The 23,898-nt window shown below is 37.1% G+C and overlaps 1 protein-coding gene across 1 annotated transcript in view; it reads right to left on the reverse strand.

The window, feature by feature from the left end:
• Positions 1-23,898, reverse strand: part of DST (dystonin) — a 167,307-nt gene that overhangs the window by 121,248 nt on the left and 22,161 nt on the right. Inside the window, 25 exon segments of the mRNA XM_031062760.1 lie at positions 4,215-4,313; positions 5,038-5,145; positions 5,233-5,316; positions 6,001-6,163; positions 8,499-8,692; positions 9,505-9,643; positions 9,901-10,079; positions 10,370-10,527; positions 11,440-11,623; positions 12,110-12,236; positions 12,468-12,622; positions 12,876-13,028; positions 13,388-13,513; positions 14,795-14,890; positions 16,753-16,857; positions 16,947-17,108; positions 17,222-17,299; positions 17,503-17,631; positions 17,714-18,161; positions 19,000-19,154; positions 19,459-19,552; positions 22,429-22,556; positions 22,635-22,730; positions 23,060-23,179; positions 23,705-23,811. Of these exon segments, the coding sequence (XP_030918620.1) occupies positions 4,215-4,313; positions 5,038-5,145; positions 5,233-5,316; positions 6,001-6,163; positions 8,499-8,692; positions 9,505-9,643; positions 9,901-10,079; positions 10,370-10,527; positions 11,440-11,623; positions 12,110-12,236; positions 12,468-12,622; positions 12,876-13,028; positions 13,388-13,513; positions 14,795-14,890; positions 16,753-16,857; positions 16,947-17,108; positions 17,222-17,299; positions 17,503-17,631; positions 17,714-18,161; positions 19,000-19,154; positions 19,459-19,552; positions 22,429-22,556; positions 22,635-22,730; positions 23,060-23,179; positions 23,705-23,811 (3,587 nt within the window).

Here is a 23,898-nt window from a genome sequence, read left to right on the forward strand (position 1 = left end):
AGCAGGAGCTGGAACAAGGAATTAAGCTTGCAAGCACAAACCACACAAGAAAAGTTTGGAAATCCCCTCCAAGAAAAGAAACAGCATCTCAGAGCCATGATGCAGCAGCTCCAGAAAGAACAGTATCCAAACCCCCATACATCTGCTCTCCATGGTGCGCTCCCCAGTCCCTGTGCCCCCACTGACCCAGCTGGGGGACCAGCAAGAGCACAGCTGCTCTGCAGTGCAGACACACAAGTGTAAATATGGTAATTAGGAAAATCCTAATGAAAACCAGCTGGCTGGTAGTCTCCATATATTGGCAGATCCAGAGCAAATCTTTTGAGCAAGGAGTGTAATCACCAGTAATAATACGGTTGAAACTATACATACCTGGTTCTTCATTAGCACTGTTGCGGTGCTAAGTTACCAAATGTGAGCTAACATGAAGTAAGAACACACCTATATTCCTATGATCATACAAACAGGGCATGAAGGGTAATGACAGCAAAGTTTTCAAACAAACAAACTGTTGGGTTACTTTAAATTTACCAGGTTTACTTGATTTTTTGTATGATATCTGAGACTTTTCTTAAAAGGCTAATGCAAAGGCAGCTTCTCCAGTTCCTCTCCATGTTTCCCTGTATTATAATTTTGAACAGCCCCCAATAGAACAAAGTATGTAAATTGATTTGTTATCAGATCTTTAATACTCACATAAACACAAAATCTAATGTATTATGCTTGAAAAAGAAGACCTAAAATTATAGGTGCAGTAACAAACTGCATCTTCTTAGATTTCATTTTAGTCAACATGCTGAGCATCACTTGGGTGGAGAAAAGGATGGCAAATATCAACATAAAATAAACAAAACTATTAATTTCTAAGAACTTAAAAATCTTAACCATCTCAAAATGTACAGTAATTGATACAAGATTAGCATATTCATTTTTTAAATTATCCTCAATCAATCTTAAATCACTTGACCTTGACATATTTTGTGATTCAAATGTTGATTTGCATTGATTTAGAATCATTCTTAGATTAACTCTTTCATTTGAATTGCATAAAAACTCTGGTACCTTAACAACAGTTGTGCTCCTTTTCTCTTCATTATGTTTCTCTTTCTTTTTTTGCTTTTCTTGTTTTTCAAATGAGGCTTTTATGCCTACTTTTTCACTAAATATTTTCTGGAGTTCAGTGGTTTTTCCAGGGACCTTTGTGCTATTACCCTCGTCTCTACTGTCTGTTTCTGAAACTAGCAATAAATCTTTGCATTTCTGACCCTGTTCTAGCCTGTCTTCTCCACTCTGCTTCTTCCCACTTCTCTTTATGCTGTCCAAACCATAAGTGTTACCCTGTGGCATTTTCTTCACACTTACTTTTTCATAGTGACTTAAAAGCTTTTTTGTTAGTTCATCTTCTGATAATGGAAAATAATCCTCTCCTCCAGAAAAAATTCCTGAGAGACCTAAATTTTCATTTAAATCACCCGTATTTCCTAACAATTCTGTACCTAAATGTTGATCAATCTGCAGTGATGATACTTGACAATCTAAAGGATAGGATTCAGAGACTTTTGCTGCACAGTGACTCTCTGAAATATTTCCTGAAGAAAGAACCAAAATTTCTTGCTCTTTATTCTTGGCTTTATTTGAATTTAAATTTGATTTTTCTAGGATTTCATTTTCTACTAGAGAGTAATCTTTATCCAGAGATGCTTTCTGCAGTTTGTCAATACTCCTTTCAACACTACAATAAACACCTGGATTGCTCATAGATTGCAAATTTAACTTTGTTTTCTCACTTCCATTGTGCACTGCCAGCTCTCTGAAAGAGGACGCAACTTTCTCTAAAGATGTTGCATCTGTTGCACATGAAAGAGAATCACCTTCTTCAACATACACTTGAAACTCTCTGTCTTCAAATTTTAAAGTATTATGGCTTTTGCTTTCTGTAAAGCAATGCTCTTTACACTGACATTGAAAATGAGTTCTCTGTGAAAAATGTTGCTGTTTGTAAGGGCTGATACCCAGGGCCTGCTCTGCAGTTTTTGGAGTTACTTCAGCTTTCTTTGTTGTTAGCTCAAAATCAGTTTCTGATTGCATTTCACATTCTTCCTTTGTTGAAACATCACTCCCTGCCCTTCTTGCATTTTTTTTTCCTTTGGTTTTGTGTATCATTTCCACTTTAGGCGACTTTGATTTCCCCTCTGTTTTCTGTCTCTCTCCATTAGCAATTTGTTCCTCTAACATTTCACCAGAATCATTGTTCACACTCACAGAGATTTCAGTTGAAAGAAAACAACCCTTTCTGCCATTTTTTTGTTCCTTACTTTGATTACCAAAACCCATTAAACTCTCATGCTCTGTATGTAGCTTACTGTCTCTGCTGCCACTAATGCTGCTTTCTTGACCACTGACATTTAAAAGTTGCTTAAATGTTCTATCAGTTTTGATTTTATCATATCTGTCTACATTTAATTTTCTTCTGTTCATTTCCAGTTTATTTTCTGGGTATTCAGGTTTACTGGAAGAGTTCTGGTTTTGCAAATATTCCACATCCATCATGCTTTCATTAGGTTTCTTTTCTCCTCTCAATTCAAAATCTTCATTACATCCCAAATGTTGAAAGACTTCAGCTGACTTCACAGGTTGCTGGAGTTGATTCTCTCCTGGTAAACTCTGAGCATGACAGCACATGGATTAAACTGTGATATGATGGAAAGTTTCTTATTTTTCCCTTATTCTCTGTTTTCTTAATGCCATTACTGAGAGTTAGAAAGAAGGACTGGCATAAAAGAAAATCTTGGAAGAATCACAGACTTCAGAGGTCTGTGAAGAATTTTTCTTCCCAGAAGAAAAAAACCCTCATTCCTCTTTTGAAAAAGATTATTTTTTTTCTGATTTGCTACCCTGATTAAAGAGAAAAAAACCCCATTATATTACTTTGAGACTGGAAACCTGTTATGTTATCTTCAAAGAAGCTACCAAAGATTTAAAAGGCTGACAGAGGAGGAAGGAAGATGGGGGACATTTAAATTAAAAACAAAGCAGCCCTGGAGATTCAGAGCAGACTGAAGCTCTAAACATTTTGGAAGATTCCACTTGTTCTTGAAGAACATGAAGTCTATTAACATTCACAGATTTCCTGATCCTTGTTATTTGACTGACTTTCTATCCTTGATGCTATTATCATTACTAGTCATACTAAATCCTCAGTTATAATGGCTACTTATCAAGAAATATTATGTATTTCCATCAGTTTGCTCCACCACTTGATGATGCCCAAGGATACATGCTGGTTTTAGTGTTGGTTCATAGGTATTCAATAGCAAGAAAAGCTAATAAAGACAAAATCAGCACCAGAATAATATAATATTCATTTAAGAATTGGGGTTTTTTTTAACAATAAAATTTATATCCATATGGTAGTATTCTCCAAATTTATCCAATTTATAAAAAAAAAATGTAGTCCTTAAGAATTACTAAATAATCTCTTTCTGAGAGACAGTTTTCAAAAGAAAGTGAAAAATTTAGAGGGTTGGTTTTTATTTTTTCTCTCAATTATTTGGAAGGTTTGCTCTGCAGCAAGCAGGTATTTTGAATAATTCGTCTGCCTAATGCCAATAACATACTCTTGCTAGTAAGATTCAACACTAAGCATAAATAAAATGCTGTCTGATCCCCAAGGAATCAATACAGTAGAAAGGCAGAAGGAAAAAAAAAAAGGAACAGATCAAACTAAATTCAGAAACTAATTAAGAAGGTATCTCATCTCCCTGTTGAAAGAACTTCTCAATTAAGAACTTGTCAGTCCATACTTGTCATGGTATGGACTAATCCATACTATGGAATATTAAAAATATGTATACATAGGGTATACACGGTGAGTTTGCCTTCTTAATGTCTGCTTTTATCCAAAAGATCAAGCCCTAGAGTATTAAAATTGAAAGTATTAGTATTTTAATTTTAACTACATCTCCATCAGAATGCAACAAATCATATGATCGTTCTAGGTGGAAGAACTGGTAGAATGTATAGATGGTACAGGATTTTGCTTATCTGAATGATAACAGTGCTAACACTGCTACATTCCTGTTCAATGTACACCACATAAGGAATTTTAGCTTTCCACATCTGCTGGCAACTTTGTGAATTATTCCAACAGGTATATTGCTCTTTGTTTGCCTAGATGTTCTTTTTGCTTGGTTGACTGCCAGAGAATGACCTACCTCTTCCTCTTCCAGTCTTTTCAAGGAATCACCTGCAAACTTAATGTATTGGGTCATCAAGGTCACTAAGGCAGTGTACCGAGTCCGTAGATCCATGAACTGTAGAGAAACAAAAAGGGAGGGTAAGTGTCATAGAAGTAAATACTCCCATTAAGCTTGAAAGAAGTGATAGACACTGCTCTAGAACTTATCCTGATTTTGATTTCAAAATCATGATTGTGGAATCCAAAGTTCTAATTTTGATTCCAAAATTCAATGCTGTCAACAAGGTGCATTTGAACAAATATATCCTAAGGGTCTATGAGCAGATCCATAAGAAGAAGAAACAGAAGACAATGTTTTGACTTTGCAGCCACTTGATTCATCCCCCTGTAAGAAAAGGTTTCAAGAGGAGAAGCCATGCTTGTCACTGTTCCTATCTCTAAGAGGTAGCAGGGAGACAGATTTATCTTTCTCACCCAAATGAGGCTGATTTGCCTTAGAATCTATCAAAGCGTCGAGATCCAAGAAGTCAAAACTTCTTGTTTACTGTGATCAAGATCCAGCCTAGAGGTAGTTCTAAACAGTTTTACTGAGGCATAGTTCTCATACAGCTTTTTATCATTTGGGTGACTTTTTTTAATCAGCTGCATTATACTGTCTTGCTACCAAATTGCAGTGTAATGAACAAGAGAATATTTGTTATACCATGTATCTATAGAGAAAAAAACCAGTCTTTCTTGGATTACTGTATTTAATAATTAATAAATCCAAAACTTAATTCTTGTGTTTACTTTGTTTTAAGCAAAGACTCACATTTTCCTGTCATAAGAAACCCATTTACCTCTTGAATAATGAAGTCTGATGAGCTTTGAATTCTTCGTCGCTTTACTGGAGATTTTTGTTGGGAGTCAACCATAGCTCTGTAGGTCATGGTCTGCAACTCATAGTCCTGTACAAGAGAAAATACATAAAATCATTGGCATTACACATGATACTGACACTAAAAGATAGGACTATAGTGCAATGTTATTGTTACCTTCACAGCAGCTGAGTATTGTTCTGAATATTTCTGGCATTCATCTATTTTGCTTTGTTTCATTTCAATCTCAGAAACCAGCATCTGTAAATTATGAATGTACATTTTCATCTCAAAAAGTTACTTTTAGTACCATCATAATTAACAGTTCTACTTTATCTAACATTATCTAATATAAATAGATGGCTCATTAACATCTACTTTATCTAATATGCTCCTATCCATATGTGTACAAGTAATTATGCTCAAGCTTATGTCCTCAGCTTTATCAGATTTACAGGACAGAAGTACTGAAAAAACCTGCCAGGTTAATACTTGGTGAATCAAAATAAATCAGGAATATATTATTTCATGCATATAATTTATTATCCTGTCTATTTATATTGCATTTCTTTCTTGCAGGAGACAGATGTTGAGTTTAGCTACGCTTCCATGGAAATATTTCTACATCCATAAATAAAAAAAGCACCACAGAATATGAAATTATGTGGCAAGGCAAGTCCAGAAGTTTTAAGGTTTTGATGTTCTTGCACACTTGAGGACCAAACAATCTGGTCTATATGACAGCGACAATTGTCACTTGGTGATATATTCATGGCTGCACCAGAAACACAAAATCATAAAATCTGGTGATTACTTGGAGCTTCACAGTAAGGGCTGATGGATATAAGCCACCCATATTAATAAACAATATTGAGATCACTGATATTGTAATTCTTTGGTCAGTGCTTACCACAGTGGTTTGTCACAATGACATCCCTTTCATACCTTGTGTTGGTTCAATTGCTTAGCCAATGCTTTGCTATTTTCAGGATGTACTTCTTGAATCTTTCGCTGAGTATCTTCCATTTGTTGAATCCAAGTGTCCAAAGAATTGTAAGTATCTTTATAATATTTCAGAGATTTATTAATACCTTCCAAGTCACGCAACCTGATTTTATTTTAGAAGATAAATCAAAGGGGAGAAGATCATTATTAAAGACAAAAAATACAACACTAAGGCAAATACAGCTTTGAAGGCTTCAAATGCCTTAGCTCTTACAGTTCACAGTATAAACCTACTGGTGTAACACTAATTAAACAGCAAATTCACTTCCCAAACACTAGGGCTCCCAGCTTGAGGAACTCTTCCCATTTGTCATAAAGGATATCCAGAGGAGATCCTACTACACAAGAAACTCCACATATCCCTCATTACAGTGTTCAACTGCTTGAAACTCCAGGAGCACTGAAACCCCAGGAAAGAGGGAGGGCTCTGCTACAGCAATCAGCTCTGTTACAAGAAGTGAGAGTATTTAAAATGTGGTCCATGAATCAAGAAGGAGCATGCCATGCTGGAGTCAAGTAGTGGTTCACCATACTCTCCATGCTCCCCATAAAACAGCAGGAGTTACACTAAAACTGACGACTGTAAACATGCTAATGTGCAAAAGTAATTGAACACATATATGTAATTTTAAATCGTGGTTTTGACCTAAAAAGAGAGGTCTGTATATTTCTTTAAAGTAATTTCCATACTGAGGTAGATACTGACAGTTTTTCTTTCATGATCCTTATACTGTTACTTGTTATCATGGTGTGATTTTGTGGTTGCTCTGTGCAGAGCCAGTAGTTAGACTCGATGATCCTTGTGGGTTCCTTCTAACTCAAGATATTCTATGATTCTACTTAAAAGACCATATAAATATGACCACTCAACACTGCAGAATAAACAGAAATATATAACCTTTTACAGTTCAACTTGGAACGAATACTTTGAATTGCTGTAGTGCTGTTCTTAAGATGCCAAAAGGAGATTAAAAAAGAGCAAGCAAAGGAAATTTTTTTGCTCAGGTTTCATACTTAATCATGTTTTAAAGCTAGTAACCATGAAAAAGCAAAAGGATCATGATAACTGCAGCCAATATTTGTACATAGGTTTTGTATAATGATTATCAGAGTCAAGCTGGTAAGAAGAAGCAGAGATAATATTTACAGAAAGCAGCTTGTTTACAGCTCTGTACTGCAGTTACCACAATCTGTCCTGTTTATACCAGAAGTCACTATGTATTAGCAGTCATTTTTCAGCATATTCTGTTCAGGATACAGTCCTGGCAGGAGAGCATGTGGTTCATGCTTACTCTCTTGAAGAAATAAGAACACTTCAGTACCTCATTTAATAACTTAAATTATGTCACACTAACAACTGATGAAAAATCAGAGATGGAACTTAAGCTAGCTATTTCTGCAACCAGCTTTACGTGAGTGACCTTTTTCCCATCTTCTTTCTAACTTCCAGCAAAGTTAAACAGACCCAACTAAACTGGTTAATTACAAGTAAATGACTTCCATATTGCACCTGAATGTATATTCACCCCTTAGAAAAGGAGGACAAAAATGTGACAGGTTGTGTGAATTTTACATCAACAGTGCCATCTTCAATGTTCTTTTTCAGGTAATCTATAATGACAAACTAAAGTACATTTCAAAGGAAATAAGTTCAGACTGCACAGTACAGAATTCCTCAACACTTGCCTATACTTTTTCCTTCAGCCTCTACAGTTCTTCTTCCTTTACATACAGGAAACAGGACTGTAGAGACTGAAGAAAAAAGCATTTCCAGGAATTTCATGTATGGACATCTTCAGAAATGCAGGCAGGTGTGTTCTGCTGTATCTGCACATCTGCATAGGCAGATGCACTTGAGCAACATTTTCAGTATCAACTTGACAGTAAAGGGCTGAATTTAGAGCACTATCTCTACTGGATATTTAAAAAAATAAAAGGCACTTCACCAAAAAGTTGTTGCACCACAAATTATCACAGATGTCCATGGAAGCTAAGAACTTCCAGACTTAACACTTGAGTAACTAAAAGCAAATTAACATGAATCCAATCATAACTGATGAATCAGCTCATCAATGTAGCCCATCAGAACTGATTATGTGGAGAAACAGATGGTATTTCCATAGGCCTGCCTGCCATTTCTGCAGGTTTCATTTTTTTAAAAGAAAAATGACAATTTCTCTCCACTGTGTATCAGTAAGTAGTAAGTTTCTGTATCTTGTTCATCTTTTGGAGCTTAACAGCCACAGACATTTCCAGTGGAAAAGTAAGGCAAGGTTGTCAACAGCACAATAAAGGTGTTTATCCCAACACATTCCAAAAACAGTTCAGAAAACTATTCAGACCTGTTTTAACATTCATTTCTGATTGTTTTTCCTCAGAAATAAATTTTAAAAAACAGTCTAAAACATGAACAGAATATAATAAAAAGTCATACAAACCTGTTTTCAATTTGAGAATGAACATTTTGCCACCTCTCAGCCAACTGATCAACTTTTTCTTTATGCCAGTCAAAGTCAAGATCACGTTCCTTGTGCATTTTAAACATCTGATCACTGATCATCTTTGCCTTCTGCAGTTCATCCTCTAAGGCGTGGAATGTTTGTCTTTTCTCATCTACCTCAGATCTCCATTGCTAGTAGGTGATAAAAAAAGTTGTAAATAACGCCTAAATTATGACACTATTTTATAAATAAGTATTTTACATGAGTATGCTGTATAAATGAATAAATTAAAATATTTCAATTAATATTTTATTCTGCTTGCTCAAATACTCAAGCGGCACTAGAATGGGTTTGAAGCAATAAACAGCTAAATAATTCTAAGTAACAGCAATCCCCACAACACACAGATCAAAACACAGAGGTCAAATGAACACACTCACCTTAGGAACTACAGCTTTCAAAAAAAAAATTATTAGGCAGATGCCAATCATTCTATCTAGCAAAAAAGCATTACTCATAATTTGTAATGTCAAAATGAGTTATATACAGCAAACAAAAAATGCTGAACTTCAATCTTTCGATTTCTCAAATCTGCCAAACTTCCTAAAAAACCCTGATTAGAACACTGAAGCAGCAGCAAGAATGTTATTGGGGTCAAATTTACATAACATAAATATATGTTTATGTTACCCTAAGTATGTGCTACCTTCTGAAGAGCAAAGAAAATCTTACTGCAGCATTTACAAGTGCCACTTTTGCAAGTTCAGATACTTTAATGCATTTTGCAACAGCAGGAACATGCTTTCAACCTATCCAAATCCTAATGCTCCAAAGTTGCCATTTTTTTCTGAAATATCAATTCGAATACCACCTAAAACTAAATACACAAGCCAATGTTTGAGACCCTATAGCGTGAAGCATAACAAAATCAGGTGTTACAAGACAGATAGCTTTTGTCTTATTTTTTTGATTTGCCCATGAAAAGGCACCAGCCAGCTCTTACCTTTAATGTACCCATCAGATTTTCAATATTGTTTTTGTCAGCTGTTACTGCCTCTTCTTCACACAACTTAGTTTCATAGTGTTTTACTAATGATTCTGCTGTTTGGGTGTTCGTCAGCACCAAATTGATAGTTTTTAATCTGAAAAACAGACCCCCTGTTAACTGAACCATAAAAAATCATAAAAAATAATAAATAAAATAAAACCATAAAATCATAAAAATCAATACCAACGCTCAACACGTTCATCTTTTTTGGCCTTTTCTTGTCACAGGGCACCCCTTTATACAATGTTAAAATGTTAACTCCCTTGATCAGTATTATTCATAGTAACTGTTTCAATTTAAGAGAAAACTATAAACTAAAACATGTGTGATGGAAGACAGCCTAGTACATACTTATCTATGAAAATGGAAGACATGGAGTAAACTTGGTTCATGTTTTGTATAACAACATTGAGCTCAGAGCGCAGAGTAGGGACTGAAGGTGAGCCAGCAGCTTGACTGAAAAACTCTTCACATTTATCTGTGATGACTCCCAAGTCATCCTTCAGCCGATCCAGCTCTTTCTTCAGTTTCTGTAAAATGAAAGGTGATTGATAGTGCTTTCATCCTACATCAACCTGATATACACTTTACATATCACTATGAGTGATATGTAAAAAGATGCTGATCAACGGTACCTCCATTAGTTTCCCTATTACACATACGATTTATTGAGCTTCGTATTACACATACTAAGCTAAATATTTGACTCCTCTTTTCGAGGTACACTGCAAACCTTCCTGGCTTACACTCAGAAGTCAGGATATATTTGTTTTTTAAATAGAACTTTTCCTAGGCAAAACAGGCTTTCTCAAAGGCTCACCTCTTGCTCTGAAATCCTAAGCACATTTTCATGTACATCATCCCTCTCCATTGGCGTCCGGATCTGCCGTATTAACCGCTCCTCACAACTCTCCAGTCGTAGTCTGATATTTCTGACTTCAGAGATGTACAGATTATAAATAGATTCTTCCTGCTCCTCTGTTGAAAGAATTAAGGCATATGTTAGCCAGCAAAGTCATCATGTTGTTTCAGTATAACTTCTCACACTTTATAAAGTCATTGCTCTATAGGTGTTTTTGTGACTGGCCAAAATGCCATCAATTTCCATCAGAATTCTGGCTATAAGGCAAATCTTAGGAACTCTTAAATTTTGCTTTTATTAAATCATCTCCTCACATATGAAAAATAACAATCTGTGATCATTCTGCACAGGCATTATTCTATGGTGACATTGCTAAATTCAGTGACTGATTCTTTTAATCAGTGGTAGCAGGGACATGAATCCTCTTTCAGATGCACAGGGCACCACATCTTTCCTGAAGTTGAGTGAACTTTGCTAATGAAGTAATCAGCTTTGCACTACTGTATTTCTTTAAGTCATCAACTACTCAACAGTAAATCAGAAGAGCTATTCTAAGCTTTCTGTTCTCACTGTATTAATACAGTGTTAATTAGAGTTAAGACAGCAGTAACTACAGACATCCTGTGGAGTCAGGAAAGCAGCTAGGACATTTTCCTTGCCTTAACAGGGTGAAAAATGTTCTAATTCTGTCATGAACTCAAAGTAATCAAGCTGTTTTTCCAGCATTCAAAAACAAGGAACACAGGACTAAGCAGGGAGCTGTAAAGCGCATAATAAATTCTTAGGTGTAAAATTTCTTGTAGCATTCTGTATATTATGTAACACATCAATATTTTTGCATAGCTTAATATATACAAAGTTTAAAAAAAATAAGATCTTCTATACAATGGAATTGCACACATTGTTAAATTACTCTTTTTAAAAGAACACAGGCAGTAACAATATCATCACGATAAAAAAGATCTCAAGATCAAGGACAAAATCTCTCTTATAAGGACATCTTTCTACATTTCTAAGCTAAGTTTTACCTCTTTCTGCAGACTTCAGAAGCTCTTGATAGTATTGCTTGCAAACATTAACTTCCCTTTCCAGCTGTGCTGTATCAGAGCTTGTAAAGATTTTGGACTCCTGGCTGTCTTCCACAAAATCATCAAAGCGAGACTGTAAATTGCTTAGAACCTGTTGATGTTCACCTGGCAGCATTGTCTTTATCTGCAACAGATTACAGACCCAAAGCACAGTCAGCAATGGTGCATCTCTCACACAGTTTCTGTGATGCTTTTTTATCAAAAAGCAATACTGATAAATTACTAAGATGGTAAAGTCAAAGAATTGAGGTTCTGAAAGCTCTCTGTTCCTTAGCTGGAGTCCACTTGACAGCTGATAATTTACACTTAACATAAAATCCTTTTCAATCTTTCCCATCAGAAATGGCCTCTGTTAAGCCAACCCTACATCAGACTTCATTTCTCCCATCTAACACCATGCAGCCACAAACAATAGCAAGGACAAGTAGGGACTTTGTCAAGAGCTATCTCAGTTTCCTCTTTCCAACAGTAATAGCGCTAAATTAGGTAGGAAAGTGTCATTTTCAGTATTGCAAATATTTCTTGCAACAGTTTGTGCTCTCACACAACTTTAGTCATCCTGTGACTTCCTAGTAAATGGTTGAGAGCCCTTCCTAGTCATAACACTTACTGAGGCAACATTGCCAGCTCGAACAACTTCAATTTCATTTGTCAGGTAATGCCAGGACACCACACTTTTCATGTTTACATGTGACTCATGCCAAAGGGCCAGAACATTCTGAAATTGCTGTTCAATCCTGAAACAAAAAAAATCCAACTTCAGATCAGGGTAACACATGAAAACAGGGGGAAAAAACAAAACAAAAAAACAAACAAACAAAAAAAAAACCAAACAAAAAAAACCAACAACCAAAACCCCACAAAAACAACAAAAATAAACCCACCAAAAAACTGTGACATATTCTTTTAACCCAAGTTTCATGTAAGTAGATCTTAACAGAAAATAGGTAGCTTTACTTTGTCCCTACCTGTTGGCTGTATCTATTGCTTCTTTGTTTGGTGGAGGAACTGTAAAGCATACAGATGGAACCATGGCCTCATTACCACTGGGGCTAATGACTTTCCATTTAGCACGATGGGAGTTGTTTGCTAATACACACTCATCATCTTTGTAAATAGTTATCTAGTATTAACAGAAAAGCAGAATCATTTGATGAGCCAAGCATTACAAAATAACTGTACAAAGCGCTTCTGCAAATGCTGTCAACAAATAAGCAACAAAACAACAAAACCAATGTTCCAACCAAAGGATTTGCTCTTGTTTACTAGGGTGGAAGAAATTCACAGCCCAGCTTTCTCCAGGAACATGGTAATTAATGAAACTTTAGCTGAATTCTTACATCTGTAATTGGTTTGAGGAAATTTTAGTTTCTAACCTCAATTTGTCTGTAGTCACAGATGGCTTTAATTGGAATGGATGTTTTGAGTATACAGTCAGGGTTCCTTGGCTTCAGCTGAATTATTGCCTTTGCTCTTCCCACAAGGCCTGCTACTGTGCTCTTATACTGCAAGAGTTGTTCTTTTTCTTCCTAGAACAGTTAAGAAAAGAATACGTCATAAGAGAAGTCCAGAATACAGTACTGCTTCTTTGATCCTGTTATGCTTTTTTTTTCCCCGACTCCTTCTACAGTGTTTCTGAAAAGTAACACACTTTACAAAAACATTTTTCTGAAGCCGCTGTCTTCATTTATCTGATATTGTAAATACAAACAAATAAAACTGCATTTTAAAGTTATGAAAAATAGTAATTTATTTATAAATTCTGAAAAAATCAGCTTTTTTTTCTTTACTTTAAATGAATAGTCTTAAAATTTTATATCCCACCATAACAAACACATTTCTTGTTTCATTGTAGCTCCTGCTAATAGGCTTCTGCTAAAGATCTTACCATAGACTCCTGGACAAGGTCTTCCAGCCTATGAAGACTGCTTGATCTATCACAGCTGTATTTTCGGTATATGGTATCTTTTAAATTCTTCAAATATTCCATGGCTTCTTTGGCATCGCTGAAAAACTAGGATAAAATAATTATGTGCGTTATTTTTAAACAAACTAAAAAAATGCAGAATCAGCTACTGAAGTTTTCAAGTGCTGTCTTTTAAAACAACCTTTTCTCATCACTTGAAGTGACCACTGCACCACACTCAGCTACTCATGATCTCATGTCTAAATGTACTCTTCAAAAAGGCACACACTGTTAACACCAGTTATTTTTGGTACAAGCTACATGCAAAATTAATTCTGCAGTTATTGAACCTGCAGTTAATGGCCATTCCTGCAATGAAAAAATTTTATTAGGCCAATCTTGCTTCCCTTGGAATTACAATTACTTTCATATGGAAAGCACAGACAAATCCTACAACTAGACAAACTAGCTGCAAAATCCAGGCAGCAGAGCTGGGGCAAACACTTTCTTCAGGAAGGGAAATGAGCTGCCACACTTGGCAGTTCTGCAAGGGTATGTGCACACCCAAACAAGGGTCCTGGTTAGGCACAACTGGGAAGCGAAATCCCATTCTCTCCCTTAAGCCCCATTTCTTAAATTCAGAATTCCAGTTTCTTCCCCGTCACAAAGAGCTCAAATTGCTTTTTCTTCTCCAGTGTCCTGTTCCTAACTTTGGGATCTCATCCTTCTCAGTCCAAAGGCATCTCACCTCTTCATCAGCTCCCCTTCTCCTCAACCACACAACCCAGAGGAAGCTAAGGATTCATCCTTATAATTTCAATGTTTTAAATTAGTAGATTTAAACACAAACAAAACTAACAAAAAAAACTCCTCTGTCTATCATACTCATGCAGGTAATTTCATCATTTGCTGAGTATGCGAACAGGTGACAATGAGATAGTCAGGTGTTTCATGGGATGTGTCTGCTGTCATGGTGTTCTCTGCTCTGTTCATTATTAATGCGGCACATTCAATTTTGCTTTGAATAGTCCTGGAATAACCATCTAGAATATGTTCTCCCATGGCCATCACTAACCACCCTCCATGCTACACCATCTGCACAAACTCCATTGACGGCAGTTGTGCACGACAGGGAGAGAACAAGGTTTCATTCTCAGAGTCTCTACTTGCAGCTGCAGCACTGAAAAAACTCAGGCAAACTGACATAACTGTAGTGAAGAAACTGAGTTGTGGCAACGCTGCGGGAGGATGGCTTATCATCTAGTGATAGTACAAGACAAGTGTCAATTCTACAGCTACTGTGAGAGAACAACTAGAGCTTTTGGTGGAACTTTTTGACTATGAAGAGAACTTATATTCTTTCATATTCTGTTTGATTTACTTTCTTACCTCAAAATATGCAGCATTTTCTCTCAAATGTTGTTCAACACAGTGGCAGAGCTGCAGAATCCAGCTCCATTGTGTCTGCATTGCAGCTCTATAGGCCTTTAAGGAGGAGAGATATATTTTACAAATGGAAATGAAAACTAAAACTTCCATACCTTTACAGACTTTAGGAAACACAAAAGTAATGCAACAAACACAAACAACTAAAACCTGACCACCTCACCCCGGAAAACTAAGCTGAAGCAAGGAAAATTCCAATTAGATGTGAGAAAGAAACCCTGTCACAGCATAGTCAAACACAACAAAACTTTCCCAGAGGGACTGTGAAATCATTACCCTGTGACCTGGTCCGAATTTGGCCAAACAAATCCCTGCTGGTACTCCAGCTCCTGCTGGGAGCTCAGCTCCTGAGAGATTCCTCCAGTCTAGGCTCATCTACAGTTCTGTGTGCCTATTTACTCAATCACAACATCTGGAGCCTTGTCTGGATGCAATTGGTAAATTGCAGGAGCACAGAACACCCAGCTGAGATGGGTAAAGTGCAGGAGCACAGAACACCCAGCTGAGATGGGTAAGGTGCAGGAGCACTGAACACCCAGCTGAGATGGGTAAATTGCAGGAGCACAGAACACCCAGCAGAGATGGGTAAATTGCAGGAGCACTGAACACCCAGCTGAGATGGGCAAAGTGCAGGAGCACAGAACACCCAGCTGAGATCCCACGCCAGCCCCGGGCCGAGATCCCAGTTTGGGTCCCCCGAGGAGCCGCGCGCGGCTCGCCAGCAGGGGGCGCTCCTGCCCTTGGGAAATCCCCCCAGTCCCGGGGTCCGGACTCCTGTCACCACCCCCGTCCGAAACAGCTTTTCCATTGTCTTCCAGGGATTCCAAACTGATGCATTAATGCATATATTGTTCTGCAGAAAAGGATAATTTTTTAAGCATATTTTTATAAATATCCCAATATAGCATCATTGGAGACAGCATAACCTGCACAGTCATGGTGACCGCAATGGCCTGATTTCGTAACAGGCGTCCCCAGAGTGTTTTTACACTACACCAGTAAGAGCCCATTAGAACAGCTTATACTTTTAAAGAAAAGATTTGCCCACATTACAAAGCAAGTCATTTATTATTCCAAGTAGACATCCTGAGAAGGAAGGAAAGGAGGGGTTTTCTTCATGTTTCCCATTTTTGCAACTGTAAACTAGCAGAGCTGAAGAACAATAAAAATACATTCCCTCTGACTTTTTTATTCTTGTATAATAAATCAGCTTTTTATTGTTTCAGTCTTTACCACTCACAGTCTGTATCTACTTTTTCCTTGAAAGTCTACAAGGAAAAGTGTTTTACATTCTCCTTTGAAAACCTGTTATGATCCTACAACAGCTACATTAAATTTTCCTGTAAATTGTTTACATATATAACATAGAACTAGATTCAAGCCTGAAGTAAATCATATCACCTGGTCAGATTTTTACCATCCAAACAAGTTTCATATTTTACTGACAAGTGAGTTATGAAACCAACCCCAAATCACATTAGGAACCTGCACATACAGTAAGTGGTGACAAAAGCTCTCATGAAATTTCTTTCAATCCAACAGGAAAGAAACCACATAAGGACTGTTCTGTGTCCTCAATCTATCAATGCAATTTGTATCAACAGCTCTACAAGTTGCATGACCAGAAACATCTCTACAGACCAATTAATTTTAGAATTTCAGGAGATTTCATCTAAGCAATCCAAGGTGTAACCATAACTTTAAAAAAGTGGTTTTACTTTTTGGAAACTGGAAGATAAATAGAATAGAGATGCTGAAGAGGAAAGTTTAGAAGGACCCTTTAATTTAGAGTCTTGTTTAATTTTCTCTATATTTGCCTTCTACACCCCCTTTTCCCCCAAAACTCAGCTCTCTTAAATCCCAAAACTTTTCCTGTTTTGGTGCTGGTTTTACTAACTTACCTCAATGGTTAGCCTGGCTGGGTGGTTTTCAAGAAGCAATTGCTCAGCTATTTCTTGTACTGATTTAATAACTTCTTCTTTTTCATCAAGTTCTCTCATTAATTCCTGTTTCAGACAAAAAAAAGTTTTAAAACTCTATCTAATTAATAAAGATCATTTAATAATTCCCTCTGGATTATAGTAGCAATACATACTGCATGATATTCCTTTTTTCTTGTTATATTGGGGTTTCTTTCACTCCAGTCGTATGCCACCTCCTCCTCTTCTTTTTCATTCAGCCATATCAACTCTCTAGTAGCACGAGACACAAAATTGTGAAGAGTATCTAGATGCCTTTCCTGATTTCTTGATGTGTTCTTTATTAAAAAGAAAAGAAAAATATTTAAAATAATCAGAATTTAAAGCTCATCACTTATCAGAAATTATGCCCACTGAAAAGCTGAACATGGAAAAGGTATGGTTAACTTACCAAGAGTTTTGAATACTGACTCTCCAGTTTGTGCAGTTTTTCTGCATAACTGAGTTTAAGAGGGGCTGTCATTTGGATCTGTATTTGGTATATGAGATCAAAAGACAATAAAAAGGTTAGATTTGTTAAACCATTAGATCTTCTGATTTCATCATAAGTCATGTAGAGATCAGAAATAAAGGTAAGACTGTGAAATCCAAACACAGTTCTAAAATTCAACACTACTTTATGGGTCACGCAGTAAGAAAGCAATCAAAGAAATAAAGAACATGGTGCAGTACCTCACTGATTTTAGCTTCTTTAAGGCTGGATTCAAATTCCTCAATAGCTTTGTGGACATTTTTGTGATTTTCTAAATGGCTTTCAACACTTGGCAAATCTGAACCCCATTCTGCTCGATCAAGTTGAACCTTACAAACAGGAAGAAAAGATTAGCCATGATCTATAAAAAGTAAATCATTAAAAGTGGACTGTTTCTGCAAGAATTGCTACCTGCATTTCTTCCACCCAGCTCAATAGGTCCTGGACAAACTTCATGTTCACCTCTTCTTCTGTCAAATTCTGATCCACGAAAGCTGATTTCATGAGAGGTTTTCTGATTTGCATCAGTTTGAGTGTTTGCAGAGTGCCACTGTCGACCCCTGTCACGTAGCTCTGAATTAACCGCGGCGGGATGCCTGACGGGTAGGCGGGAGTCACGGTCGGTGTCAGTCTGGAGCTCAGCCCTGATGAGAGGCCAGATGTCAAAGTAGGTGTTAAACCTTGTGTCATTGCAGCATTTAATTCAGGCGTTAGGTTTGCTGTAAATCCTGAGTTTAAGCTTTCTGTTATTCCTGATATCATCAGCTTTGTCTGCTCCGTGGTCAGCGCGTGCCCCTTGCTGTACACGGAAGAGCACTCGGTCCGCAGGGCCATCAGGTCATCACGAAGTTTTGCAACTCTATTAAAGCAGAATTAAAAAAAACCCCAGTGAATGCTTATGATTAAGGTTTATCATGATCAACTGAATAGTGATATGAGCTCACGTTACCTCTTACACGTTAGTTGCACTTAAATATTATAAGCAAATATTTTTATTATAAAGTACAGAGAATAGCAGCTTATAGTTCTATACGGATAATAAATGCAGAAATCAGGCAAAGTCTAAAAAAATGGTATAGGCACTAACATGCACCATACACAAATCCAGGGAACAATCAGCAAACCAGAAATCTTACAAGACACTACATGTTGGGGTAGATCAAACACCTCAGTTCACTGCCAAGGAGTTATGCACTTCATCTCAATCAGTCCAAGGATGAATCCCCAAAAAAACTTTGGAGCCACTTCTTCATAAAACATTTATGCAGTTTAAATGCTTCTTTCTGTCAGCACTGTACACAGTGCTACACATAACCTAATGTTACTCCACTTATTACCTGTTAATACACCTACAGCTGTCACCAGAATCTCATCTCCATTTAAAAAATCAAATTTAGTAAATTCTAAATGTGTTTTGCATGCAATCAAACAAGCTAACCTCTTTACACACAGATATCTAGTAAACATTAAACATTAAAACATGTCCAGGGATTGACTTCATTTTCATAAATAAGTACAAATAGCTCCTGTTGTCTTCAACATTTGTGGGCAATGCACCCACCAGAATATGCGATATTTAGGTGCCCAGTGACAGGCCATGAAGTTTAAGCATAGTTATAAACAACTGAATTTTTTTTCCATAATGGGAATCCATATTTGGGACATTTATTTATTCACATTAACATACTGCAAAGTACCTTTGAACAAGCTGGTCTGCCTGATAGTATTTTCCATCAATAAGAATTTGGGCATCAATCACTTGCTGGCGGAGAAGATTCTCAGATTCAAGAAGATACCCAGCTATCTCTGCCTCATGCTGGAACTGGAGCCCTGACTCCAATCTCTTGGTGTCCTTAACAAAGAAGAGAGAGTCAAGCCTTGCAGCTAAAACCAAAGAGATATCAGCTCTGAGAATTATATTAAAAAAAAAAAACCAAACTTATTCTTATCTTGAGACAATTGTGAAGCATTTAATTAACTACAGAACACACCCTAGGCAACTTGTGGTATTTTCTTGAAGAAATGCTACCTTAACAGTACAATGAAAATAAAAGTAGCAGCTATTAAGGTTGCCTTCACAAACCCTTAAGAAATTTTTGCCATTCAACTTCTATAAATCTATGACTACAGACAAGTAAAATCCCTGACTGACTTACAGACTGCAGAGCATTCCGGGCAAGTATCAGTTTGTCCTCACAGCTCCGGCTGTCCCGCTGAATTCTGTTCGCAATTTGCTGCAGCATCTCCAACCTAGAAGACGCCAAAGCATTTCAGGAAAATAAAAAAGTACTATGTTATTTTTATATTTACAATCATGCTGCATGACTTTAAAAACAAACAAATGAATCAACAGCATCTACCACAAAGCACAAAGGCATATGTCAAGTTACCTGTTCCCTTCTAAGGTTCCATTACCAAAGCTTATACAAGATTTAATCAGCGTAGGACCACAATTAACAGAAAGGAAATTCTCATTAGAGTCGACGCTAGTCCGAGTGCTCGTGCTGTTGCTAAACAGCGAATCACTGCTATGATAGCTGTAACTACTGCTATTCATCTTTACATCCAGAGCACAGATCTTCTGGCTGTTTGCATTTGCTGAAAAATGAAGCTAAAAGCCCTGCAAAATGTACAGCTTCTAGGGATGAAATTCCACTACTGGCTCTTGAAACACCTAGACTCCTCCTTTATATAGACTTCTGTATGCACACTGAAAACCCAGCAATTAATATTCTGCCAGCTCTTCAAAGGATTTTACCTGGGGCTATGTACGCTACCTTGCTTTTGGCTTCCCTACCTTGCATTAAAGCTTTGCAAGTACAGACTAGGCAGCAACAATGGGCCGTCTCTAGGAAACAGACACACCAAATATTTTATTGAAGTGTCACTAAATAACTATAAACCAAGTAAGAACTAAAAGAACTCTTTGTGGTGTCCCTCAGACTCTTCAATGGAAAGTTTCAAACAGGAGTGAAGGGAGAAATCCACACTCAACAGTGCAGTACAAATAACCTCCAGGCTGGGCTGACTCCTTTTCCTTCAAATAAACTGCACAATAAAACTGGGGAAGTAATCAGGGTTAATCAGCTCATTACAATATAATCTGAAACACCTATACACCATCCAACCTCGTGTCAATCCCGCACTGTCCAAGCAGGCATCTTCACTAACTGCCCTGTCCCACTACACTGTCCTCCTGAAAATTTCCCTATATCTTCTTCCACATGCACAGCCAATAGCTTCCAGCTGTTTTGACCAGAAAATAAGTAAGAAAAATCTGATCACTGCTTTCAAGTTTACTTTTTAACTCAGATTTTGGGCTGGGGTGATTTTTTTCAGTATTTCAGTGCCTGCTTTTAGGATTCCTGAACAACCACACCCATCCCATAAGGTGACTGTTTACGCAGCAGAGCTCTGCAAAGGCACAGACACACCCCTGTAGCAATGCCAATCTCTTTGCTAGTTTTGCAAACCACAGCTCAGTCTGGCACTCTCCTCATCGGCACCATATTAATTTTGATCCCATATACCAATCTGGCCACACATTGTCTGTGCGTTTGTGTTGATACTTTGAGATGTATTCAACAGACTTTCAAGTACAGTTTTATTATTCACCAGGTTTCAGTATTGGCTGAAGTCACATTTTTGCCACAATCAAATTTCACCCCAGCAGCTGTATCAGCACCTCATAATGATGAGATGCACTGGTAACCAGTGCAACAAACACAAATTACATTCTTGTGTCCACATCAATCAATACTTTCAACTTGACGACTAAGCCAGAAGCACTTAATGACATTTTCTCTCTCATTTTACAGTGAACATCACCTGTAGTGACTACTACCATATGATCTGTCACTAAGTGTGTTTACCCTTCCTGAAATATGGGAAGGAAGTTAGGTTCATGTTTGTTTATCTGTGCTCAGACCATTTAAAAAATAGAAATAAACTAATGTCATTTACACACATTCTCAACAAAAATAATCCCGCTTTCTGCAAGTATGAACAGAATTTCTATTGGTGAAGCCAGACACTTTGCTTTCAGCAGGTTGGGACAGATTAACCTACAAGACCTAGCAGGCTGTATTTCTGCTGCTGCTTTCCAGTGTTCTGCTCTGCATAAGAGGGAAAGCTCAGTGCGGACAACTTCATGGTCCTCTGTAGGAACTTGTTCCACAGTTGGGTGCTGTGAATCAACACCTCCTACTGCCATTTCAGTCACGCTCTTGCTCTTGTAAGCATGACACATGTTTAATCAGTTCTGACTGTCTTTGACTGAAATCTCTCTTGCTAAGGGCTTCCTATACAATGGTCTGGATTCCTAACACCTAATTTCAGGTACCTAAACCAGAGAGATAGGTCACCCTGTCTTCACCAGAAAGTCAGCAACAAGATTCTCTAGGATGTGATTCAGATCTTAGATGTCTCCTTTGGATGCATAAACTCAAGCAGAATGAATCCAGATCCAGGTATTTATATCTACCTACAGGTAGAAGCCTCAAAAATCATTTAAGAGGGTTTTTAAATTAATGAATGGATAGCACCTGTGTCTCCCACAGAAATTAAAAAGACATACCATTAAAAATGCTCTCAGACTGCATCAAGACTTTAATCATGCTTAATATGTCATCAGTGATGTAAAACGTGTCCCACAGCCTACTGTCATGAAAGGCTACTGTGCCTTTCCACATCTAAACACTTGGCACGCTCTCAAGTACCACCAACTTTTTCAACCTCTACAATGCTGTGCACCAAGAAAAACACACATTTCATGTAAAGGATGAGGACGGTCCTTATATGGAATCAAGATGGAAGGAGATAGTGAAGTGGTACAAACCCAGCTTTGACTAAGTGCACAAAGAAAGTGGTTATATATGTGCCTAAGTGCTTTGATGATCTGAGGCACAGATGCTGTTCATCACAACCTTCTGAGCCCACCAAAGTTGTTTATGTCTGGACCTGCCTCTAGGCAGGTAGAGACTTTCAGACCTTGAACAAAGACAGAAATGCTTGATCTAAAAAAACAATATGGACATTATCATAGAAGAAGATATTTACAAATTTCAATATGGGTTAAAACAACAGAAAATATATTAACAAAGCGTGTCAAATATTCACTAGCATACCTCTCCACTTCAGGCCTAAGGGTCTTCTCTCTTTCCAGCATGGCAATGATCAGCTTTCCCCATTCCTTTTCTATATCATTTGGATGGTAGCCTTGAGAAAGTTTGATGCGTCCAAATTCTATCCAGACCTTAAAAATTCATACGTACTTGTTATTTTATGCCACAGAAAAGAAACTTCTATACATTTCAATGATGTTAAAACTTACCTCTAGCAGTTTATATAGATGCTTGATTTTTGATTTATCTGTCTCCTTCGGTGGAATTTCTGTTTCTTTAAACTGTAAATATTGATTATAAAGTGCCTACAGAAACATGAAAAATAACATCAAGTTTTATTTACAGTGAATATAACCTTAGTCTCCAAACGCTTTTCTAATATTCTTCACAAGCTTACCTTTATACTGTTCAACTAGATTTCCACAAAAAACAATCAGTGACAAAGTAAAGATTTCCTTTTTATTGTTCATATGCTAGCAACATATTGATTATACTTTGAAAAGGTTAAGGAGCAGTACTGTTCTGCAGTTGACTTGATTGTATAAATCAACAAGCACGTCATTTGTTCAAGTATGCTTTGAGTCAGTAAGATAAAGTGTAATTCCAGCAAGCAGTCCAAGCCACCACACCTCACCTTCAGTTCCACAGGATTACTGGGAAATGTTCTGTCAGACATTATCGTGACATGGTGTCTGATCCACTGCATGAGGTAGTTCACCATATTCTGATATTCAACCCATTTGACTTCAACATCCTGCCAAAGCAAAACCCAGATTACAGAAGAAAATCATCAAGAAATCATTTCTGCTTCAGCTTTGAATACTTCACGTATATAGAAAATAGATTTTCAAATCCTGCAATTCTGAGACAATATTTATTTGCTCTTTAAAGATCAGTTAAAGTTTTCAAATATATGATTTTGGTCTTTAGTTTTGATCCCAAATAATTCTACTGAAAACAAAATATTTTCTAGATTAATAAATTTCAAGGTGGTAAGAATCAGAAAGGCATAATTTATACATTCACAACTGAAAAGTAAGAACTTTGACTCAATCTTTCTCCAAATCAGACACATTGTTTTCAGTTAAGCTCTTTGCACAAATATTTTCATGTCCATGACATGAAATAGCTAAGACTCTAAAATCTCAGCCTAAATAAACTATGTCAAAGAAAAGTGTGACAGCGGTCCTGTGGAAGATCTAGCTAACATTCTGGATCTGAAATTCAGAATTTTATTAATGTAGCTCACACAATACACAAGTGTTGTTTTCCTACTTACATTTGCACTGATGCCTTCACCACCTTCTGGTACTTTGGGAAATGCATCATAAAGTGATGACACATAAGTTATTACTGACTTCTCATCAGGTGAGGAAACATCGACATCTAAAAGAGCAAGACAGAACAGTGCTTTATCACATAGTTGTAACAATGCCCACAGCTACAACCTGCAGGCAGACTGGATTTTCTTTT

Source organism: Geospiza fortis, unplaced genomic scaffold (assembly GCF_000277835.1).
Source record: "Geospiza fortis unplaced genomic scaffold, GeoFor_1.0 scaffold603, whole genome shotgun sequence".
In the NCBI taxonomy this organism is placed as follows: Eukaryota; Metazoa; Chordata; class Aves; order Passeriformes; family Thraupidae; genus Geospiza; species Geospiza fortis.